Source organism: Mus musculus, chromosome 2 (assembly GCF_000001635.26).
Source record: "Mus musculus strain C57BL/6J chromosome 2, GRCm38.p6 C57BL/6J".
NCBI lineage: Eukaryota > Metazoa > Chordata > Mammalia > Rodentia > Muridae > Mus > Mus musculus.
The window spans coordinates 73312606-73337962 of record NC_000068.7 but is presented as its reverse complement, the minus strand read 5'-3'; the positions used below and the strand labels follow the sequence as shown (position 1 = coordinate 73337962).

The following is a 25357-nucleotide window of genomic DNA, read 5'->3' as shown; positions in this document are numbered from 1 at the left end:
AAACAAACAAACAAACAAACAAACAAACAAAACAACTTTTACAAAAAGAAACACTGTTTCCAAAATTTCATTCTGTACAATTATTTTTAAGGAAATGTTTTGGAGCTTAATATATAAACATATTTTTATCAAAGATCAAATGAATCAATTTATGTAAAATAAGTTTATTACTTTTTATTTTTACAACAGATGAAATTTAACAAAACATTAAAATTTCTAAAATATACTCCAAGGCATTAACTACCAACCTGAGTATCCACACTGAGTATCCCACAATGAGTATCCTGCAGTGAAAATCTCTACAAGTTAACTCACATATCCATATAATCCTTGTATTTTTTGGGTTTGAAATTTCAGTGGCTACTGAGTTATACAGATAAATTAGCTAGCTAATTTATTCAACCTTACATTTCTGTAGAAAGACCTGTTTAAATTCTTTTTTTTATTAATCATTCCATTCATTTACATCTCAAATGATATCCCACTTCCCTAAATTCTTTCCACTGGTATTTGAATGTTCATTTAGCAAATATTATATAATATCAAAGCATCCAAATATAATACTGAACAATGAGCTTTCATGGAACTTCTATTCCACTATGAAATAATTAAATGTATGACTAATTTGGAGCCACATATAATCTTGATTCTATGGAAGGGAAACGCCTAAGACACTCACTCAGCAAGTTCTAAGACTAAAAAGAACTACTCCTAAGAAAGGGAGGCCAAGATGATGAACCTGAGTATCTGTTGCTGCCGTTTGTTAAGGACTTTACCCTAAGAACAATGAGCTCTTAAGAGGTTTAGACTTGAGTGCTGGGAGGAGCTGGAGAGATGGCTCAGGGGTAAGAGTGCTTGCTCTTGCACAGGATCTGGGTTTGGTCCCCAGCACCCACACGATGGCTCACAGCCATCTATAACTCCAGTTCAAGAGGATCTCACACCCTCTGAGGGCACCAGGCATGTGCTTCATACAGATATACATGGAGGCAAAACACTCATACACATGAAATCAACATTTTAAATTAGAGAAAAAAGTTTAAACTCCTTAGTAAGATAAGTAAATAAAAAGCATGGCCAAGATCTACACACCTCAGCAAAGAAGGTATACAAATGGGAAATAAGCATATGAAAAGAAACTCAGTATCAAATGCCATGTGGAATTACAGATTAACTGAAAACTAAAGTGCAAGGCCAAAGCTTCAATCCATGTAACCTTCTTAAGTGAGAAGCTGCACTCAGAATGACTAAATCCTGACACTCGATAGTTGGCCAGGACACAACAGTGCTGCGACAGGGTGTAGGAGACAACGGTGGTGGTTTCTCACTCACACAACAGGTTCTGCAGTACCTCAGTTCCATCTGACATGGGCTGAACGCTTAGAGCTAGCAGCAACTCACACGTGGATGCTTACTCACAATTGCCAAAATCTGGAAGCAGCCAAGAGGCTTTCTGGTAGTGACACACCCAACTGAAAGCACTATTCATGTTAAGAAGAAAGGAGCTATCATGGCTTACAGAGGCATGGTGAAAGCTGTGTATTGAAGAAGCCAATCCCAAAAGACCTACTGGAAGATCCAAATACCTGGCATTCTGGGAAAAGAAAATCTACCCAGATAAGAAAAAGACTAATAAAATAGCTTCTGAGGGGATGAGGGAGAGAAAAAGCCAAACAATTAGAGCCACAAGTTTGCTTGCTGCTCAGCCAAATCTTGACAGAGGTCACTTTTGAGTTTAATGAAAGGGCTTCTGCAGACTGTGTGGCAATGTCAAACAGCGTAAATCTAGACCTCTGCCTTGTTAAAGCTGGTTACTATTTGCCTAAAGCACAAACAATGCACTTGACATATTTTCCACTGCTTAAGGAAAAGAAAGCCTTGAGCTTTCTTAATAATACAGAATGATAGCATAGCCCATGCGTCATGTTTATGTTTCATGCTTTATGCAACCAAATACTAATTACTGTGGTTTATCAGTCGAAATACCACCTAATACTATGAGGAAATAATCAGATCTCCTTAGCATAGCTCTATATCATTACCAGGGCAGTGAGGAAGATTTTCGACCACTTAAATGACCATTAAGAACTAATATTTGACTGATAAATTTTAATTTCATCTTTCACATATTGAGGAAAGAGATTAACAGTTTTCTCCTCGTCGAGATGTCCACTCTGGAGGATTGATTCTATCTCTTCAGATACTGCTTTTTCCAGCTTCCTCATCTTGTCCAATATTGTCTTGCCTTTTTCCTAATGAAAATAATAAAAGTCAATATGCATATATGGATCTAACAAAATCCAATCCACTGGCAAGATTTGTTCATTCTGGTTTCTACTGGTTTAGTTACTTTCCTTTTTTTTTTTTTAAAGATTTATTTATTATTATAAATAAGTACACTGTAGCTGTCTTCAGACACACCAGAAGAGGGAGTCCAGATCTTATTAAGGGTGGTTGTGAGCCACCATGTGGTTGCTGGGATTTAACTCAGGACCTTCAGAAGAGCAGTCAGTACTCTTACCCACCGAGCCATCTCGCCAGCCCTACTTCTCTATTCTGTAGATGCAAAAGGAATGAAAAGAGATAAATAAAACAAAAAGAAAAAGAATAATTTTCTTTGAGAAAAAACATCATTTCTCTAGATTCAGCTAATGCAGAAATACCAAAATAGTTATTTTAGCTGAAAATACAAGAACAACCACATGGTACCAATGAACAGGCAGCTTAGGACATGGCAACTGCAAGCTCACTTGGGTGTGAAGAAGCGTGCGGACAGTCAAGACTGAGATGCTCTGGTGGCTTTGGAGCTTGTATATTTAAAGCCAGCTCTATCAGGGCTGGGCCTGGAGTCCATCTCAGAGGCAAACTGTTTGCCCGACATGCTGAGGACCTGCGTCCAACGCCTAGCACTGAGAAAACATGTTATAGGTAACCAAGACAGTAAACAAATAAATGCCCTTCACACGAAGGAAACAAAAAGGTAATGTTCAAGAGGAAAAGCAATAAAGCCTTTTTTTCTTGTTTATGGGAAGCCGGGGTGTGTCCAGGACCCAGAAAAAGAAGCATTTCTCCTGTGTGTGCTGCTGTGGATTGAACCCAGGGCCTTGAACATGCAAGGCAAAGGCTCCACCTCTGAAGCCAGGCTTCCAACCGAAAAAGGAGTAATTTTTAATAGTGAAAAAGTTATCAACTTCTTTAAAAAGATTTATTTATTTATTTTATATATATGATTACACTGTCCCTGTCTTCAGACCCACCAGAAGAGGGCACTGGATTCCCATTACAGATGGTTGTGAGCCACCATGTGGTTGCTGGGAATTGAACTCAGGACCTCTGGAAGAGCAGTCAGTGCTCTTAAACCACTGAGCCATTTCTCCAGCCCCGTGTCATCAACTTTTGAGTCTAGAGGAAAGACACCATATGCAAGCAAGCACCATTTAAAACTTCTGAACAATTATGGGACAGAGTACCACGAAACAGTGATTCCCAACATGAAGTTGCATGCAGTCCCCCTGCCCCGGAAGCACTGTGTTTTGTAATAATAACTTTGTTAATAAACTATATTTAAGTAATTGATCAACTTTTGGGGAAATAAGCTGAGAATTCCTGCCTTCCTGATTATAAAACAGATTCAAGATGATTTAGAGAGCTAAATGTTGTTAAATTTTATTTATTTATTTATTTATGCGCATGTGTGTGGGTATGAGTGAGCCTCCATACTTTGGAAGTCAGAGGACAACTTGTAGGAACTGGTTCTCTCCTGTGAGCATGCAGGTACTGAGCACTGAACTCAAGTCATCAGTCTTGGTGCTTTACCTGATGAGCCATTTCAACAGTTCCAGAGAATTGATTTTTTTTTTTTGTTTAAAAAGTACACATATGTGGGACAATAGGATGGCTCAGTGGGTAAAGGACCTACATGATCAAAGGAGAGAACCAACTCCTGAAAACTGTCCTCTAATTTAACACACGCACACACACATATACATACATACATACACACACACACACACACACTTAAAAACCAGATGTAACCCAGAGAAAAATATAGAAAAAGCATTTATTATGAGGTAAGGCAAGTATTTTGAAGAATGAAATCAAGATGCCTTAAGAAAACAACAAATAGGGGCTGGTGAGATGGTTCAGTAGTTAAGAGCACTGACTGCTCTTCTGGAGGTCATGAGTTCAAATCCCAGCAACCACATAGTGGCTCACAACCATTCCTAATGAGAAACAAATAAAGAAACTATGGGCTGGACTCGGTGGGGTGGGGGTGGGGGGGCGAAGCAAGAGGGAGAAGTGGGGGAGGGAAGAAAACAAATACAACTAACTAAATAAAAAAATTTTTTGACATAACTGTTTAATGCCAGTAACATTAGAAAAAAGTGACATAAGCTGGAATGGTGGCATCCAACTGTAGTCTCAGTTGGAAGCTGAGGCATGGGGACCACTTACACTCAAGAGTGAGAGTACATCTTGGGCAACATAGCAAGAACCTGTCTTTAAATATATAAATGTGTGTGTGTGTGTGTGTGTGTGTGCTTGAATTCATTTATATCTCTAGGAAAAACAAAAGACAGACTCAAAATTAACTGAGAAATAAGCTAAGGAAAAACAAAATTGCTAAGTCTCTGAGGAGAAAATATGACAATACGTATAGATTTCCAGCCACACTAGTAATCAAGAAATGTAAATTAAAACTATCATAGAAGTGACTCTCCTTAAAGCACAGTAGTTATTGAGAGGTAGAAGTAGACCCCAGCTCTGTGACACTTCCTTCAAATTCTATCTTTCATTATTTTAGAATGTCAATCCATAATGTTCATTAGAGTCTAAACCAGTAATAGCTTTTAAATCAATTCAATTTAGTTTATCAAATATTTGAAACTGCCATAAAGCCTACCTCCTTGGAGCAGTTTATGGGGCAAAGGCTACGAACCCTTGAGTACTGTCATGAGCAATGAAGGGTGTGTGGGTGGAGCAAGGCACCAGACAGGGGCTCCTGCAAGTATTGCCAAGGAGAACAAATAAAAGCACCAAGGACCAGAGGGCCTAGAATTTCAGCTGCTGGGGCAGGAGGATCATAAATTCAAGCACTGCCTGGGTTATAGACTGACTTCAAGACCAGTCTGGGCAACTTAATGAGCCTTTGTCTCAGAAAGTACAAAGAGGGCCAGGGACAGTGGTGGGAAGGGGACAATGGTGGGAAGGGCAGTCAACAGGAGGCAGGGAGAGGGGAGAAGCACACAAGATGGCTGGTCTCTTTATAGAGTGACTTACTGCCTGCCTTTGCACAGCTCTTCCATTCCCTTTTATTTTTGGGGTGTTTGTTTATTTGTTTTTTTTTTCCTATCTCTATAGTTGGGGGAAATGTTAGGGAGAAGTGAAGAAGTATGATATTATAAAGTTATCTTCTGAGGGTTGGAGAGATGGCTCAGTGGTTAAGAGCACTGGGTGCTCTTCCAGAGGTCCTGAGTTCAATCACAGCACCCACACGGTGGCCACAACTATTTGTAATGGGTTCTGATGTTCTCTTGTGTGTCTGAAGAGAGTGACAGTATACTCATATACATTAAATAAATAAATAATTCTTTTAAAGAAAATTACCTTTAGATCTGTTCCACAAAATAAATTCATATCTATTTCTGGAGATGCTATTTCAAGTGATATATTGCTTTTTAAAATTGCTTCAAGTTTTAAAATAATGAGGGCCTATTATTCTTATAGTAACAATTAAAACAAACCAAAAACCTAGCTAGGCATAGTAGCACACATCTTTAATCTCCGCACTTAGGAGGCAGAGGCAGGTGGATGCCTGTGAGTTCAAGGCCATTCTTGTCTACTTAGCAAATTCTGGGCTAGTCAGGAATATACAATGTCTCAAAACTATAAGCCAAAACCCAAACAAAAACCTCAGCTCTTTATTTCAAGTCTACAGAAATGGACTGCCTTTCCTAGTTGTGTCTGCTTGTTGGCAGTACTTTGGGTCTGGGGACTTAGATATGCCAGATAAGCATGCTCTGCCTGACTTCTGGCCCCTTGAATCACTGTAATTCTAATGTGGGGCTGTGGGATTGAGAACATTATATAAAAAGACCAGGTATAGTGCCCTTCAGAGACTTTGTAGTATTTGGTGTGAAATGTATACTGAACAAGTTAAGCAACTTCCCCTGGCCTCAGAATCTTTATCAGAATAATAAAATAATAATATTAATACCTTCCTCATAAAATGGCTATAAAGATTAAATGAGGCATACAAAACTATATATAATAAGTGTTCAGTGATTGTTAGCTATTGTTACTATGTTCAAAATTCTAAAATTTTCTAAGAGTCAACATACATACTCTTTGTTTTTGTTTTTCAAGACAGGGTCTTTCTTTGTAGCCCAGGCTGGCCTCCAACACACAGAGATCCACCTGCTTCTGCCTCCCAAGTGCTAAGACTAAAGGCATGCAGCCCACATACTTACCCTTTCCTGGTTTTTCAAGACAGGGTTTCTCTGTGTAGCCCTGGCTATCCTAGAGCTCACTCCATAGACCAGGCTGTCCTTGAACTCAGAGATCCACCTGCCTCTATCTCCCAAGTGCTGGGATTAAAGAAGGTGTACCCTACCACACTGCTTCATGCACTTAACCAAATGAAAAGCTACATAGTCCCATCGGTGGGTCTGAGAATAACTATTTCTAATCTTATTTTCTTCATGAAAGACAAAAAGAAAGCTAACACTCGAAAATTCAAAATATGAATTGAAGTACATCTTAAACTATTCTTAATGATATAATAAATACTATAACCTAACCATACCTTACTGTTACTTATCATTTCCAAGGCCTCTTGATGTTTTTGGTAGAGTGGGTGTCTTCTGTCAGGCTTGACATATGGCTTCTTTGCCACTGGCCTTTCAGGTTCAAATGTTGGTGATTTTGTATCCAACAGTGGTGAAATGTGTGGTACAAATATGAAAGGCTTAAAAACAGACCTAGAATAAAGGGACTTTGTTGAATTTGCATGCCAAAGTATAAAAAGATTAATTATTTTGTCTCTGTAGAGTCCTTCTAGTTGAGGTGTCTAACAGTGATCTTGTATTGTGCCCGGTTCCTGCCACATTGGTTTCTCTCAGGCCCCTCTGCCGTGCCGTGTCATTTAGGCAAGCAGACAATGCTTTCCTTACCTTTGCATTTCCAGAGACCCACCAGTTGGCCCAGAATATGAGAAAAAGACATTGTTTGTCATTTGCCAGGGTAAAAGCAATCCCAAGTGCCACAGATGGTGTTATGACTTAACATAAAAAATCAGCACCATGTTAATAATATGAAAAACTGTAATGCTAGAGAAGAACAACGAAAAAATTGTTCCTAATGTAACATACATTAAACTCTATAAGAGATACTAGTGACTTAAATCAAGACATGTTAAGGAAACCCTAAAGACACTTAACTAGACTGATAATATTTTAAAGTGTGCAAATATGTTTTCTAAATAGGGTACATGAGTGTATCTGATATAAGGTCACTTAAGCTGTTCATGTTATTATCACTGGATGCTATAAAGTCTGAAATCAGTAGGAACCATGACACTTCTTTCCTTGACAACGTTAATATGCTTGTGGGGAAAGGGATAGCCACACAGGACCCATGGGCCTTTTTGTCTCATAAAAATGACAACAGCTACACACACAGAGAAATCTAGAATCCAAACAGACACTATATTAAAAGTCACGGCCTTATTTATGTAACAAAGATTCACACCGAAGAACTGAGAGATGACTCAGTAGCACTCTTGCAGAAGACTGGCATTCAACTCCCAGCCCCTACCTTGGGTAGCGCACAGCCCCCTGTAAATCCAGCTCTGGGTAAGCCAGTGACTCTGGTCTCTGCACATTCATGTCACACGCACGCACAATTTAAAATAATAAATAAAGCTTGAAAAAGACGTAGTAACGGCTTATAAAAATCGTACTGACAAAATCATGCGCATACGAATGGTTGTACCCCAGCCTGTGACCTCTAGGGGGTTACAGTGTTGGAAGAGTTTACCTCTCAGGGTGCGGAGTTGCAGTAAAGAGGTGAATGCAAGGAAGGCTGGGATCCTGAGGTAAAACAGAAACCATGCTTGCCGTGGTCAGGAATTCTCCCTTCATGTTGATGCCACTGGGTCTGTCTCGAAGAATTTCCATCATCGTTTCAAAAGTTATGTTTCCTGAGGAAATCATTTAAAAACCCATCAAGTAACGCATATATTTGACAAGCAGAGGCTTTTCTCGCTATTAATAAGTTACAATGATGCATACTGGTGTTGACTCTCCAGTCACAAGATGAGAAGGGCAAACGGTGAAGCGTATTTCATTACAGACCTGTGTCTCCGCTCAGCATTTGTACCAGACACAAAGTCAAATAGCAGATTATCCATGTATGCTACTGTGTCACCAGGTCTATCAGTAAAATAAGAGCCACTGTGGAGGACATGATGATGAGGAAAGCCAAGGAACCCGTTTAGGAAGCTAGAGAGATAGCTCAGCGGTTAAGAGCACCTGTTGCTCTTTTTAAAAATATATATATATTTATTTACTTATTTATTTAATTAGCTATTATGTACACAGTGTTCTGCCTGCATATATGCCCACACACCAGAAGAGGGTGCCAGATCCCATTACAGATGGTTGTGAGCTACCATGTTGTTGCTGGGAATTGAACTCAGGTCCTCTGGAAGAGCCGCCAGTGCTCTGAAACCTCTGAGCCATCTCTCCAATCCCACCTGTTGCTCTTCCAGAGGACCCAGGTTTGGTTGCCAGCACCCACACCATGACCCCCTCGGTCTCCAGGGAGTTGTGATTCAGAAGAGCACTACCACATAAAAAGCCTTTCAGGAAACATGCCTGTGAGAAACCCTGGAGGACTAGGAGGCAATCTGTCAATGTTGACATGGAGAAAAGTCTGAGGCTGAGCTTAGCAGAAGAAAAGGCAGATTTTGTATAAGTAACCTGGACTGATATTCACTCAAGGACATCTTAGCAAAGCTGTCACAGGTCAATCCTTGACGTAAAAAGTCAACCTCTGGGGGAGGGCGGGAGGTAGGGGCGACGCGAGGGGGTGTAGTCCCTCTGTAGCCCTGCCTTAGTCTCCTTAGAGATCTGCCACTTAACTATGGGAGCTGTAGTCACATGACCACACAGTATCCATGCATACCTGATTATGAGCACTGCCTCTGCCACAAAACATTAAGTATTCTTTTAAATGCACTTTCTGCTTCTCTTGCTCTTCACCTAGTCCTGCATCCCCTGCTTCTATCTGGGACCACCCCACCCCACTTCTTCTGCCTCCCTTCCCTTCTTTTTTCACTCCTCTCTCTACTGGCATAAAGAATACAGCAGGGGGTCATGCTGGCAGGTGTTCTACCACCAGCCCACATCCCACACACACTCCTTCCTTTCTCTCCCCCTTTCTTACCTTCCTCTGTTCCTTTCTTCCTTCTTTCCTCCCTCCCTTCCTTCCATTTTTTTTTTTTTTTTAATCTTGAGACAGGGTTTTTGCTAAGTTATCCAGACCAGTTCTCAAACTCATAATCCTCCTGCCTCAGTGTTCTAGTAACTGTGACTATATGCATGCAATTCCACACTTGTCTGGGATTTATTTATGTAGTTAGTTAGTTATTGCCTAAACAATGTCCCTTAATATTTTAAGTCCCCAGTGGTGAGTGGTGAAATCTCTCAGTTTTATTTCAACTCTGTATTTGAAGGACATTCTTGCTAAGTTGGAATCCACGTCCATAGGAGCTATTTTTCTCCACCTTAAGGCTGTCAATGTCCAGTCTTCGGGTTCCCTACTTTCTGTTGAAAATGAGCTGTCAGTTTTATATTTGCTTCTGTGAATATTTTCTCTAGGTGCTTTACCGATTTTTCTGTCTTTCCTCTGAAATATTACAGTGATGTGGCTGGTTGGTATCTTCCTTGTGACTTAAACAGCTGCTTTGTGGCTTGGATGGCTTTTATTACTTAGGAAAACTTCTCCGCCAGTTTCCTTCCGACACTGCTTCTCTCTATTCTCTCCTTTCCTGCTGAGAACACGCATGCATACACGAGCACACACACACACACACACACACACACACACACACACACACACACACATGCACACACAGAAAGGCATGCTATTTTCTCTGGGTCCATGCCCCTCTCTATATTTTCTATTGACTTTTTATCTGTTATTGTTCTTCTCTGTTTAATTTGTTGTAAGATCAATCTGCTGAACTTAGCTTCAGCTATATTTTTGTCTGCTCTATCATTTCCACTTGGTCCCCTAGTTCACAGATTAAATTCTGCATTTTCTTTCTCTTTGCTTTCTTTTTCTTTATTCCCTTTGAGACAAGGTCTATGTTACCCTGCTGGGAACTGTTTTCTAATGTTCACTTTTTTCCTCTTGGTTTTCAGTCATTTGGTCCTAGATGGTGGCAAGATTGATAATTTTCTTTTTTCCATTTTCTTGTGTGTTTATAGACACTTTACATGTGATTACACGTGCTGGTGCACATGCGTATGCGTCAGGTAGAGTCATGAGGCTGATGAGTCACGAGGCTGGGGTCTAGAACCACCCCTGACCACTCCTCCACTCTGTGAACTGAAGGGCCTCTCAGGCAAACCCAGAGCTCGCCAATATGGCTAGTGTCATGGGTCAACTTGTCCTGGGGATCCCATCTCTGCCGTCAAGGCTGCCATTTCAGGCAGGCCACCATACTCATCTGACATTTAATGTGAGTTTTGGGGATCTGAACTGGGGTCTCCATACTTACACAGCAAGTACTTTTACTGGGGTCCCCAACCCCCAAATGATTTCTAACTGAATGCTGAATATAGCAAATAAAAAATTATAAAAGCTCTGCATGGAGTTCTCTATTTTTAAAGATTTTTTATTTATGTATTTTGTATATATGGATGTTTTGTCTTTATCTATATCTGCACACCAGAAGAAGACATTGAGTCCCATGGAACTACTGTGATAGATGGCTGTGAGCCACCATGTGGTTGCTAGGAATTGAACTCAGGATCTCTGGAAGAGCAGCCAGTGCTCTTAACTGCTGAGCCATCTCTCCAGTCCCCACATTTGAACTCTATTTTTTTGTTTGTTTTTACATGGGGTGTTTGTTTTCTTACACAGAGGATTTAATGATCTTATGGAAATAAGGAAGATGCAGAGAGATGCTTCCACTCAGCTGAGATGGGTCTGCTCTGTTCATTCTCTCCTGTAATGATTGCAGAATTCTGGGATCTCAACTGGACACTTAGACCACTTTCCACTCCTGCCTCTCAGCTGATCCTCAGATAAAGCTGTCTTAAGGCCTATGGCACTTGTGGGATCTCTGGTTTGCTTTTAAGGGCTTTAACAACTACTTTCTGATCAATTACGCTGTGTTTCATAATACCTTTAACTCAGAAACTGCTTTATGAACCAGTTGTGTCATAGAAAGTCATGTTCTTGGTTAGGGATGTATCTCAGGGTCTCGGAGGTACAGGGTCCTGGATTTAGCATTCAGAATGAAAGACTGAAAAGGAAAAGAAAGAAAGGCCCATGCACACCACTATGCCTCTCACTTATCAAATGTGTCAGCCTCCTGTCACCCTAAAGCAGTACTGATTTCTCAGTAACAGCAACGGACATGGTTGGTCTATAACAAAAGTAGCTTTAAATTAGCGTAAAACATCCTCTCAAGAGCCACAGACTATCTAACAAAAACCCCCATACGGTAGCAAGTATGAGAGACCTCCTTTCAAGTTGTTGGTCAGAGCATTACATGATTCCCAAAATAACATGGCCTATTGCTGCTGGCATTGGTTGCCGCCCAGGAAATCAAGTTCCTAATGCCAAAGACAACACACATTTTGGACATAGGACTCAGCAGATTTGAGCTGGAACTAATTCAAAAGCTTCCTCCCTAAGGACTAGTTTTCAGAGTACAAGGTCCAATCAAGCTGCTGAGGGAGCGAAGCACTCAAAAGTCCTACCCAGCTAAGATGCCCGGGAACCAAAAGAACCAGCATGGGTGTATCCCTAAAAGTGCAGTAGTGGCACTTAACATCTTGGTGGTAACCAACGGCTGTCTAATTAAACTCAGCCTACTCAGCAGGAGGGCAATCAAGCCTGCTGCTATAAATCTAGTAACTACACACGGCTGGTGAGGCAGTGGGTACTGGAGGACCCACTACCACCACTTCCTGAACTAGTGTAAAGCCCACCCACATTCTATACAGTTACATTTATACCACAGATAAGTGCAAACTTCACCCCTCGTCAAAGAAGATACTTTTCGAGGCAAGAGACCATTACAGAAAACCACAACTAATCAAAATGGAGAGAACAACAGAATGTGGGGTGTCCAGCCCAAGTTGATCCATCTAAAACACAGCTCTTGCACCCAGAGCTCAGGGAATATCACAAAAGGGGAGAAAAGATGGTAGTCAGAGGACCAAGATCTGCTGTGAGACTGTGGCCTTTATCTTCCTTTATCAGGGAAGCTATACTGGTGAAATGTCAACAACATGGCTGCCTAAAGACCTGAGCAATTCCAACGAATGCTGACATCCCAATATAGATGTAAGAAACTCCACGGGACTCCATCCCCTAGATGAAGTCACTGGTAATCAAGAACTGCTGAGAGAAGAAGAGAGGGTGGAGTGGGGTGGGGTGTTTGCGGAGATGAGATTAAATCTTCCCTAGGAATGAGCCCTAACTGGTTATCCAATACTAAGTGGTCAGCCCTAGAAACACAAGCAGGCGACCTGAGTGAGCTCAGCAGGCTGTATTTTCATGTAGATTTATTTATGTGTATATGGTAACAACAATAGTTAAAGAGGCCATAAACTTGGGAGAGGTGGCCATACACAGGGATTAGGAGACAAATAATAAAATTATATATATATATATATATATATATATATATACACATACACACATATATATAGTTTCTCTTTGTTTATTTCTTTTCAAGATAGGATTATTATCTGTGTAGCTCTTGCTAACCTGGAACTCACTCTGTAGATCAGGCCGGCCTTGAACTCAGAGATCCACTGGCCTCTGCCTTCCAAGTGCTGAGATTAAAGGTGTACACAACCACCATCCAGCTATGAAATTATATTTTAATTACATTTTTAAAAAATTGAGAAAAGTGAAATATAATTTCTGCCATTAGATACACTAGGATATCTTATGTGGAAATGTTTATTGTCCTAAAATTAGTTCTAAAGAAACAAATAACCTATATTTACCTATGATTGACTAACTACAGGTTTTTCTTTCCTCACAAAACCCTACAACAATTGGGACTGGAAGCATATTAAAATACAGTGTATGTGCTTAGTAGACACCAGGCCCTGGATTAACTCACAAAGGCAACCCAAAAGGTGAGACTCTCCTCCTTCTTCTTTAATATGGGGCTCACAAGAGAAGTTCCCAGCAAGTCTGTATCCAAATTATGATCTTCTGATGCTCCCATGAGAAAGGAAATTAACTTTCATATGGAAGAATCTAAAGTGCTGCTGATAAAGATACAAGCTGCCAACCATTTTATACTAATGGCAACAGATCTGATGTACAGATGCATGCTCTCACCTACTTGCTTCATGGTATAGCATGATTCAAATTCAAATCACACCTTACTGAATTTACGGTAACTTATTAGAGGAGCTTATCTTTCAGTAAATCTTGAATAACACTGAGGAGAAAAGAGGGCTACATCTACCCTGAGCCCTTGATATTAAACTCAACAATAAAGCAAAACCCTACCATTCACACCTACCCATCAGGCACCAAGCTTCAACAGCTAGTGAGATTTAAAAACGATTCAGGTCTAAATTCCTACAAATGGCAAGTTTTAATAAAAAAAAAAAAAAAAAAAAAAAAACAGTGTCAGAGCTGTAACACCGTGATAATACAGGTATTATAAAAATGTTTTCAGGATTCAAAACCTACAATTCTCAAAATGAAAGGAGGATTTGCATGATCTCTTGAGTAGGACAGCTATAAGTAACCCACTAGCAAGCATTGGATAAGTACCGAAACCGCAGAGGCAGGTTCAGCAAAGTGAAGGGAAAACACAGGGTGCAATTTCACAGCAATTTAAGCTGGCTACTTAGAACACACGCGTGGATATAGACACAATTGGATATACATGCAGCACACTTAATAGCCATCAGCTAGGGATGGATGGAAAGAAGGAAGTAGGCTCTTTATCTACAAAAAAAAAAAATCATAGAAAATTTAAACATAATACACCAGTAGACAATTTCATATGGGAACTATTGGGAAGACATTTATTCTTTTGGCAAAGCATTGAAAACTGGATGAATTGTACATCACACTTGAAAAAAATGAAGTCTGTGTCACATGCATCCACTACCATATTCAGGCATGCATTTCAGGTCTGTGATCTGGTTATCCTGTAGTTAAATAGGACAGTTATCTCAGTGTAATAGCGTATTAATGTATACTATTCTATGTGGCTGTCTTCCTTTTGTCTGGTTACCCTCAACCTTGGGATTATTAATGGTTTTGCTTCTATTGTGTTTGCCTGAGACAGTCTTACTACACAGCCCAGACCGGTATTGAACGCGTTTGTGCCTAGACGGGGAGTCCTCACACCTGGTTCACGCCTCTCCGGTTTAATTAGGTACTGCTGATCTCCAGCTGTGCGAGGGCAGGCGGGTGTGCAGAAGCACATGGGCACACAGATGGAGGCAGAGGTCAACAGCAAGTGTCTTCCAGTCTTATTCTCCACCCCATGTTTAGAGACTGATTCAGCTAGACCGGTGGCTCTTAACCTGTGGGTGGAGACCCGTGGCAGTCAACCAGCCTTTCCACAGGGGTCGCCTAAGGCAATCCTCTTTGGAAAGGATCAAACGGTGTACCTTGTTGGAGGAGATTTGGCACTGGGAGTGGGCTTTGAGGTTTCCAGGGTGTGTCTGTCTCTCCCTGTCTCTTCTCTCTCTCTCTTCCTCTCTGTCTCTGTTTCTGTTTCTGTTTCTCTATCTGGCGATTACAATAAAGCTCTCAACTACATCCCCAGCATCATGCCTGACTGCATGCTGCTATGCCCCCACCATGATGATAATGGACTGACCCTCTGAAACTGTAGGCAAGTCCCCAAATCAATGCCCTCTTTTATAAGGGTTGATCACAGTGTCTCTTCCCAGCCCTAGCACACCGACTGAGACACGCGGGCTGGGGAAATGGCTTACTGGGAAAGCACGTCTGTCAGCTGTGAGTTTGGATCCCAGAGGTGGCAGCTCACACCTGTAACCCCAGTGCTGGGGATGCAGAGACAGAGCCTGTGGAGCTAGCCAGCTTCCTTCACTGAAACGATTCCATGGGAGACTGTCTCAATAACTCAGGGGGACAGGCCTCCAAATGCACAATCACGGGTGTGCACACTTAAACATGTATGCGCGCATATCCAAAGCCACACACAAACAAAAAGGATAAAACATACAAACAAACAAAAACACTACTGTTAAAAGATATTATTTTTTAATCTAACTCAAATTCTTTTTTTTTTAAAAAAAAATAGAGAGTTTCTTGAGGATTGAGAATTTGAACTTGACTCTCAAAAGGAATCGATATTTTCTTACAGTGATTTAATACTTTACACATATCAAAAAGTAGCTTATACTATCCTAATCCTTTTGCTTTATTTAAACCATGTTTTTACTAGGTGTGAGATCATCCCCACACTATATCTGCACACAGTTCAGTGTTTGAGTGTCATTTACATGCTAACCTTACCTCTGTGTTTATCCAGAAGCTTGTAGCCCTGGCAGTACCTGCTTGGTGAAGTCATCATAGCAGCCGTGTCAATGTAAGAATAGGCCGCAGTAAAATCAAATTCTTCTTTGCCATCCCACCAGCCCCTCTGCTTAGCGTAGTTCCTCATGTCTGGATGTTCCCGGTCAATCTTGGTTGTTATGGAAAGCTGATTGGAAATATTACGAACGCCTATTGGTAAAGGGCAGAAAGGCGAAGAAAAACTACCTTTAACATAAAGTATCTATCTCTACATTATGATTCTCAATCATACTTCAACATAAGACTGGCCATGGACATCTACTGCATGTCCTAAACAATTAATAAAATTTAAAATTAAACTTTGAGGTAACTGTACACTCAGATGCAGTAATATGAAATTATACTTCACTGTTTCTACCCATCACATTTTTAAAAATATAGAATATTATCACATCAAGAACATTGGTAGTGAGAGTGTCAAGGAAAAGAATACTTGGACCATCCATCATCTTTCCCTTTCATACCAGAGCAGTGCATCTCCCAATCCTAATGACTCATTAGCTCTAGGTATATTTGGTATCTAAAACCATGCTTGCATGAGCATGCATACACACACACACACACACTCACACACACACTCACACACAGCATGTGTGTGTGAATTTATATATATTGGGTAAAGGTACATGCCACAAGCTGACCCATCTGAGTTTAATCCCCAGAGCTCACACGATAGAAAAAGAAAGCTGATTCTCCACGTTGCCCTCTGACCTTCACACACATGCCATAGCACATATGCCTACATATGCATTTTTTAAAAGAATGTTATATGTGTAGAATTATATAGTAAATAGCCTTCTGTCTTTTAAAAAATTATTTTAAAATGTTTAAATGTACATTTGTTTTCTTGTGTGTACATGTGCTGAGGTCACATTTCACCACTGTGTTCTGGGAATCACTCGGGTTGTTGGGACTGACAGCAAGCACCCTTACCTGCTGAGCTATCTTGCTGTCCTGCCTTCTGGCCTTTCTAAGTCAGCCAATTCTAGGAAGACCCATTGTATTATCAACAGTTCATTTGTATCTTGTATGATGCATGCCACTTTGTTTAGCATTTCAGTACATGTATATAATACTCAATGGCCAGATGCAGGTGATTAGCAATCTATCATAGATGTATGATTTCTGTGTTGGAGATACTCAAAGCAACAATCTAGTTCTTTATGGAACAAGGAAGCACTAGCAAGGTTATTTCAACAGGATGATCACACCCAGAAAGGCATTTGTTTTGCATGATCAGGTAAGATGTTTTTCAATGATATTTGTATGCCTTTGCCTTTCGGGTAGCATGTTTAATAAAAGAAAAAGTGGTCATTGATACAACCAAAGTAATCAGTGTAATAATAAAATGGATTAAATTTAATTTTATATATTTTATTAATACATAGAAAGTGTCAAACTTAGAATATAACAACAGCATTTCTAAAGCCGATGGAAATAACTGGCAGTGCCCTATTTTGAAAGGTAACGGTGAAATCTTCCAGCACAGGCTCCCGTGACGTCCTTTTGCCCCCAGAAGCTCACAATGGTTTTCCTTCCTCTGATGTTCACAGTGCCCCTGGGTCCACATCATTCATCGTTCACCCAGTTCATTAACTACTTAGTCGAGGCAGGTTCTCCTGAGTCCAAGGCTAGACTCAGACTCTGTGCAGTCGACACTGATCTCCAACTTCCGCTCTCCCTACCTCTCTCCCTCCCAGATGGCGGGATTACAGCTGTGTCCCACCCGTCTCCATTTTACACACTGCTGGGGATTCAACCAGGACTTGTGTGTGCCAGATAAGCAACAGCAACTGGGCTAACCTCCGCTAGGATGTTTACAGACATCCCTTATCTCCTTTGTAAAACTAGGAGATTCAAGATGTCGGTTCACAAGAAGCGTGAGATTATGTTTCCACACCAGGCTGTGCTCTCCAGAGTAAGGAAAGGGGATGAAGACTTGCACTCAGCACACTAAGTTACTTTCTATCTCTGGATTTCTTCACCTGAAATTAAGAGGACTGGCTTTGGAGAAAGCTTAATGGATGATGCGAATTCGAACCCCCAGGACGTAGATAAGGTCAGGGATGACGGTGGTGTCTACAGTCCCTGGACTTCTGTGGTGAGACGGAAGGCGATGGGAGAAAATCCCCAGAAGTGTGGGGGTCACAGTCAAGTTCACACAGGAGCAGTAAACCACAGGGACCACGAGTCACCGTGGGTTGTCCTCTGACCTTCACTTGAACACAGCGGTCTAATATGCCTCCCTCCACATATATACATGCATACGTGTCACAAAGAAACACACACAAGAAGAAATTAGAGGAATGTATGGCCACAAACAAATCACCTGGAGAAATCAATTCCAAAGCAATCAAACTGCAATCAAAAACAAAACAAAACAAAACAAAACAAAACAAAACACGACCACCACCACCACCACACTATCAGCAGCCACAGGCCACTGGAGATAATGCTCCTGGTATTTTTGTACGAAAGCTCATCACAGTTCTCGTTCCCTTCTGTTCTTTCCAATTTAAGCCTTGCTCTGCAATGGATTATAAATCTCTAAAGGCAAGCCAATGTATCACCCAAAGTTACAGTCGGTTTTATCAATTACATAATTATGAACCAAACTGCAGGTAGCTGTTCACACCTTGGACTCTCTCTGCTGCCCAGTACTTCCCCGACGTCTCCAGGATCCAGGCTTCATTCCTGTCAGCTATCAGGAAACTGTTGTAATAGCTGAACTCTTTGCCCTCTGCGCAGTTTCCACCTTGGCCATACTTTTCTAGTAAGTCAACAATGACATCCAGAGCTTTCTCAGCCGTGTCAGCTCTCTCAAGGCCCAGCCTAAAATAAAAATACTCAAGCTCTCAGATTAACAAATAAAAATACTGAAGCTCTCATTTCCTTTACTCATCCTAACTTCATATTTAAAAAAAAAACACTGTATTAACTATACTCAAAGTAAGAAAATACAAGTTAATAGGTAAAATAGTCTTTTTTTAAATTTTATTTTTAATTCATTTTTTACACTCCATATTCCATTCCCCGCCTCCCCCCATTCCACCCTCCGACTGCTCCATGTCCCACGCCTCCTCCCCACCCCACCCATAAAGTCTTTTAAAGTCTTACTTCTAAAGGCACTTCCAGGCAATGAAAACATTTTTGAAATCAAATTCCATCTGGGCAATTTATTGCAAAGTTATTTTTATTTCTAAGACTGAGATATTTCTTTGTAAAATGAAGGTATAAATCAACTATGTAATAAAACAATTCAGGTATTTCTGAAGAATTATAATTTCTAATTTGGCCCCTCTCCCAGTTAGTGATGTGCATGGGTGTGAATGAGTGTCGGTAGGTGTTTGCATGGTACATATAGGTGTTTACGTGGGTGTGCATCTGAGGGTGTGCATGCATGTAAGCATGCATGTAGAAGCCAGAAGTCCGCCAGCTCCCTCAGTTACGCTCCACCCTATTTTATGAGACAGGGTCTCTCAGTGAACTGGAATTTACCCAAGTAGCTGCGCAGCCTAGGGATCTGTGTGCTTCTGCTTCCCCAATGCACAGGAGATGACACAGGTTCTCATGCTTATGGAGTGAGGACTATGTGGACTGAGCCATGCGCTTGGACTAATTAGTGACATCAGTGAGTGAAAATGGATGTGGGTTGGTATTTACCATTTCCCACATCATCTACAGTGGGAAAGCAGCACAACTGTTACCTGACAAGGTCCATGCCCAAAAGTGCTTCCTCCTTAGAAATGTCTTCTCTTCCCCATACAGCCTCATTCCCAATGCAGACTCCATGCTCATTGGCACCCATTTCTGCCCCCCACAGCCAAGCTGGGCGACTAAGGACAACAGCATATGTTTCAGGAACTTGATCAACTTCTATATAAGTACACTGTAAAAAGAAAAAGTCATACAACTACACAACCAAAAATGAAAAGTTACCAAATCCCAGAATTTAAAACACCGTTGGGAAGAGGCGATCACTATGAAGGTAGGAGAAATGGGGCTACATTAAATTTTCAATAATAAAACTCATGCAGGGGCTGGAGAGATGGTTCAGTGGTTAAGAGCACTGACTGCTCTTCCAGAGGTACTGAGTTCTAATCCCAGCAACCACATGGTGGCTCACAACCATCTGTAATGAGATCTGATGCCCTCTTCTGGTGTGTCTAAATATATATAATAAATCAAAAAAAAAAAAAAAGATGGTCTTTAAAAAAAAACCTCATGCAGAATTGACTCTAAAGCATTTACCATTTAAGGACTTCCTGAGTGTGTCCTATCATAATATACCCTGCTAAGACAGGTCAGTTACAAAGAGAATTCAAAACAGAGCTTCATTCAAAAAACAAAGGCTTCCCCATTAACGAGGATACAACAAACATTAAGTATGAAGGCCAGGAGGAAGGTGAACAGAGCTGCTCTCGGAGCTTCGGGGTGATGGTTACGGATCTTCAAACTGTTTCATGGAGAATGATTAATATGAGTTGAAGAGCATGAAGCAGTCCTTGAGTTCAATGTTTAGCCTGTCCTGACTAGTGACACGTATCATAGGTACGTGAGACCCTCAGTCAGGTGAGAATGGCCAGGGGCCCACAGTTCCGTGTCTGTGACCTCTGAGGCATCTCCACTGCAGTGGGAAGAGTGAGAACCTGACGTACAGGACGGGTCACATTTAAACACAGATATAGAATACAAAAAGTCTTATGCTTAATGTCTGTAATGTGAGAACATCAAGAATCCAAAAAGTTCATAACAATAGAAGATAATATAACCGTTAAGTTCCATGTAAATATACTCTTTAAATAAAAATTTTAAAGGACATTTTATTTAATGTGTATATAAGGGGTGAAGAGAAATATATAAAATGTATGTATCAGATGTCTAATAAACCTTTTTGATAAACTGCAAAACTTATTTTAATCCCAGCCCTTGGGAGGCAGAGGCAGGCGGATTTCTGAGTTCGAGGCCAGCCTGGTCTACAGAGTGAGTTCCAGGACAGCCAGGGCTATACAGAGAAACCCTGTCTTGAAAAACCAAAACAAAACAAAACAACTTATTTATGGGGCTGAAAATGTGGCTCAATTGCTAGAATATGTGCCTACCATACAAGAGACCATAGGTTTGGTCCCCAGCACTATAGGAAAAGAAACAAAACCTGTTATTTATAAAACCTGGAATAATTTTTCTCATCTATTTCAAGCAGAATCCTTTTGATCTGTCAATTAAAACTCCAGCTCTAACTAAATAATTTTTTGAAAGACCTATTTTATTTTTTAAACATTTTTGTAAAAGATTTTACTTATTTATTTTACTTATATGAGTATACTGTAGCTGTCTTCAGACACACCAGAAGAGAGCGTCAGATCCCATTATAGATGGTTGTGAGCCACTATGTGGTTGGTGGGAATTGAACTCAGGACCTCTGGAAGAACAGTCAATGCTCTTAATTGCTGAGCCATCTCTCCAGCCCCGATTTATTTTATTTTATGAGTAGTTTGCTTGCATGTGTTTCTGTGCACATATGTGCCTGGAGACCACAGAAGACAGAAGACAGCACTGGATCTCATGCAACTGGAGTTATAGATGGTTGTGAACCACCACTTAGGTGCTGGGAATCAAACCAGGGTCCTCTGCAAGAGCTACAAGTGCTCTCAACCAATGAGCCAATGCTCCATCCCCATTCTTTAATCTAACCTAGATGTTCCTTCTCTGCTGCCCCAACCACTACTCCTACCTAAGTCCCACATTTAAACCATCCTACACTATTATGAAGTTGGTTGCATCCATAGTCCATTTGTACATTCTTAATTTCTGTAAGATGTTGCCCAGGTTTTAATAAACTGACTTAAGAAAACCCTTATCATATCCAACATACATAATATATAGAAAGTATTCAAATATTTGATCAAAGAGATAAGTTTTACTATTTTTTTTAAAAGATTTATTTATTTATTTATTATATGTAAGTACACTGTAGCTGTCTTCAGACACTCCAGAAGAGGGAGTCAGATCTCATTACGGGTGGTTGTGAGCCACCATGTGGTTGCTGGGATTTGAACTTCGGACCTTCGGAAAAGCAGTCGGGTGCTCTTACCCACTGAGCCATCTCACCAGCCCCAAGTTTTACTATTTTTAACAGTTTCCTCTAAATTATCTAAATAAAAGATCAGAAGTCTATTTTTTATTCAAACTATTTTCAACTTTAAATTCTTGAATTTTAATTTCAATGGTCTTCTGTCAATTGGTAGCTAATGAAAGAAAAAACCATTTATGGGGCTGGAGAAATTTCTCAGTGGCTAAGAGCACTTGCTGCTCTTATAGAGGACCAGGGCTCAATCCATGACATCCACATGACAGCTCACAACTGTCTGGAACTGTAGTCTCAAGAGATCCATCACCCCCTCCCGGCCTCCTTGGGCACCAGGCATACACATGTGATATGCAAGCATACATATAGTTAAAACAGTCATGCATATAAAATAAAACTATCCATGAATATCTTAAACAACAGATATTTCTACTACAACATATACTTCACCTACCTTGAGACGTTTTTCCAAATCATTATGAACTGCAGCTGGACAGTAAATTACTTCTTGTACTTCATCAAAGAGTCTGTCTGAATTTTTTCCAAAAATAACCCTATTTCCTACTGTTGCTGGAGGTAATGCCACAAAAGTGTCACAGGAATAGGGTTCCATTTCTTAAAAAAAAAAAAAAAGTGAAAGCACATACAAGTTTCAAAATTAAAAAAAGGAAACACTTTTAAGTACACATGAAACAAAAAGCTTTTCTCTGGGAACAAGGGATATGCCTAAGAAGGGTGCTGAGTAAAGTTTTAAATATCATATTATTTCTGTGCATTCCAGGGCAGCCAAGTGAATACAGTAAGACCTGTCTTAAACAGATAAACCAATAACAGAAACTACAAAAGATAGACTATGATTTAGTAATTAACCATGTACTACTACAATAACATGGCAGTAAAAGGCTCTTTTTTTTTTTTTTTTTTTTTTTTGTAGTCTATGGTCAAGGTTCCTCTTGCATCCTCCCTACTCCTCTCACTATGTCTGCAGCTGCTGTCATGTCATGGGCCTTTGTGTGTGCACGAGGCCCCTTACTGGGATTCTTGAGAACTGGAGGGCCTCTTAGGTTTTCTATCATTATTGACAATTATGTAAAGGTCGGGTGATGGTGGTGTACACCTTTAATCCCAGGAGTTGGGAGGCAGAGGGAGGTGGATCTCTTTGAGTTGGAGGCCAGCCTGGTCTACAGAGTGAGTGCTAGGAACAGCCAGGGCTACACAGAGAGATACCCTGCCCCCCCCCCCCAACATAAACGACAACAAAACCAAAACCAAACAACCAAAAAGGAATTTATGTAAACAAACAAATGTTCCCAATATTGCTACAGAGGAGGTCTCCTTTGGCTTGAGGAAAAACGCACACAGAGACTATAATATTGAAAAGACAGACAATTTGAAGCAGACCCAGTACTTTGGAGATCTCACTTTTGGAGGCAGAGATGGGTGAATCTCTGAGTTTGAGGCAAGCCCTGTGTTCCAGGACAGCCAGGGGTAGTGTCTTAAAAAAAAAAAAAAAAAAAAGCCACCTTTCATGTTTTCAGGAAGTTCACATTTGTAACTTAGAAATCCTGACTACAGAACTGACGTACGGATTCTCTTTTCCAGATTCTGTGATCTGGAAAATCTTAAATTCCAGTTTGTAGAACCATTCAAAATCTCCTATTTTTATTTTGCTTCCAGAACAGACATAGTTTTAGTTTACTTCTATTATTTATCTTTTTAAAGGTTTATTTTTACTATTTGTGTGTGTGTGTGTGTGTGTGTTTACACTAAGAATGGGGATGCCCGAGAAAGCTAGAAGTGGGCCTCAAATCCCCTGGAGCTGGAGTTAGAGGTTGTAAGGCTTCGTGCACGGCCACCTTGTGTGTTAGGAACGGAACTCAAGTCTTCAGGGAAAGCACTGAGCTATCTTAACCATTGTTCTCTCTCTCTAACCCAGTTCCCTTCTTTTATAAGAACCAAATCATGCTGGGGGTGGTGGTGCACACCTTTGATCCCAGCACTTGGGAAGCAGAGGCAGATCTCTGAGTTCCAGACCACCCTGGCCTACAGAGTGAGTTCCAGGACACCCAGAGCTACACAGAGAAACCCTGAAAAAAAACAAACAGGAAGAACCAATTCTTAGCATAGTTTTATATGGGAGCATCCTAAATATTTTAAAACAAAATAAAAAATATAAATACAATAAATGTTTTATTGAAAGGAAAGCAAAGCAGGATATGATAGCCCACCTGCAATCTCAGGACTCGGCAGGATGAGCTAGAGTTTAAAGCTAGCCTATGTCTCAAAATGACTCAAGAAACAAGTTCACCATGGAACAAGTAAAGGGTCTTCTCCATCTCAAAGATGGGAAGACGTACCAGTTTTTCTTTTGTGTCGCCCCTCTAAATTTCTTGATCTCCTGCTTACTGTGCTCCAAAGTTAGCTACTCCAACACATAATTTAGGCAGGCTATTAATTCTCCTTTTTTCCAGGCCCGTCAGTATTAAAATAAATAAGTAAATAATTATTAAAACACCACCTAGAAGGTGAAAACCCAGCTTGGTGGTGCATGCCTGTAATTGAAGATTGAGCGTTACGTGGACCGCGCCACGAATAACACAAGATAAAAAAACAAAAAACTGGCACACAGCCAACACCCAAATGAAAGCTGACATCCGTTGTACCTTGGCATTCTTATCCTCACCAGACTAAGTGACTATCCTCAGTGGACTAAGCCTTGCTTACCCGAAACTGGGATGGCGGCAACAGCTAAGAAACCCGCACCCAGGGAGAAAGTCGTTGGCCCTAACATGTTCTCATCATTCACGATGTTTGCTGAGCAAACTTCTGCATGGCTAGAAATAACGGAAGGGAGCTGGGTGTAGTGGCGCAGGCCTTTAATCCCAGGCCTGGGAAGGCAAAGGCAGACGGATCTGTTAGTTCAAGGGCAACCAATGCTACATGGCGAGGTATACATAATGATAATAATAATAATAATAATATTATTATTATTATTATAATTATTATTAAACCTTAACAGTAATTGGAAAGGAAGAGCCTAGGTTCTTGAGCTTCTAACAGTCTATTCCCGTGCTTTTGGTAACACCAATCTTCCGAGGCTCACAAACGTCCTACAGTTGCCGGGAGACAACTTAATCTACATGGGAACTGCGCGGCAAAAGAAAATTTTTTTGCAACTGGAGTCGGCGTTGCCAGAAAGTGCTGGGCTCGAACCTCGAGACCTCGCTTGTTCGGGCTGACCGCGCTCGGATCGAAGCTGACGCAGCAGAGCCCGCCGCCGCTCGCGACCCCGCAGAGAGCGAGCATCGCGCACAGGGGGTTCCCCAAGCTTACCTCTGCTGCGCACGCGCGGACGCCGCCAAAGCCGCGGCAGCCACCAGAAGCGACTGCCGGAAGAGAGCAAGAGGGGCGGTGCCAAGCGTCAAACCACGGAAGTAGTCA

At 40.9% G+C, this 25357-nt stretch overlaps 1 protein-coding gene across 7 annotated transcripts; it reads right to left on the bottom strand.

The window, feature by feature from the left end:
• Positions 1-144: 144 nt before the first annotated feature.
• Positions 145-25313, bottom strand: Scrn3 (secernin 3). 7 transcript variants are annotated; one of them, XM_006500314.3, is made up of 8 exons: positions 23902-23938; positions 22371-22531; positions 19536-19717; positions 18464-18660; positions 15769-15978; positions 8038-8200; positions 6806-6980; positions 145-2252 (listed from the first exon to the last, which is right to left on the bottom strand). In XM_006500314.3, exons 2-8 carry the CDS (start codon positions 22527-22529, stop codon positions 2082-2084), a joined length of 1257 nt encoding a protein of 418 aa, XP_006500377.1. In that variant the 5' UTR covers positions 22530-22531; positions 23902-23938; the 3' UTR covers positions 145-2081. The 7 variants fall into 7 exon arrangements, 6 of the variants coding, with proteins under 6 accessions (XP_006500377.1, XP_011238122.1, XP_006500376.1 ...); XM_006500313.4 differs by lacking the exon at positions 23902-23938 and adding an exon at positions 24641-24859 and having other exon boundaries at positions 149-2252; NM_029022.1 differs by lacking the exon at positions 23902-23938 and adding an exon at positions 25250-25311 and having other exon boundaries at positions 156-2252.
• Positions 25314-25357: the final 44 nt, after the last annotated feature.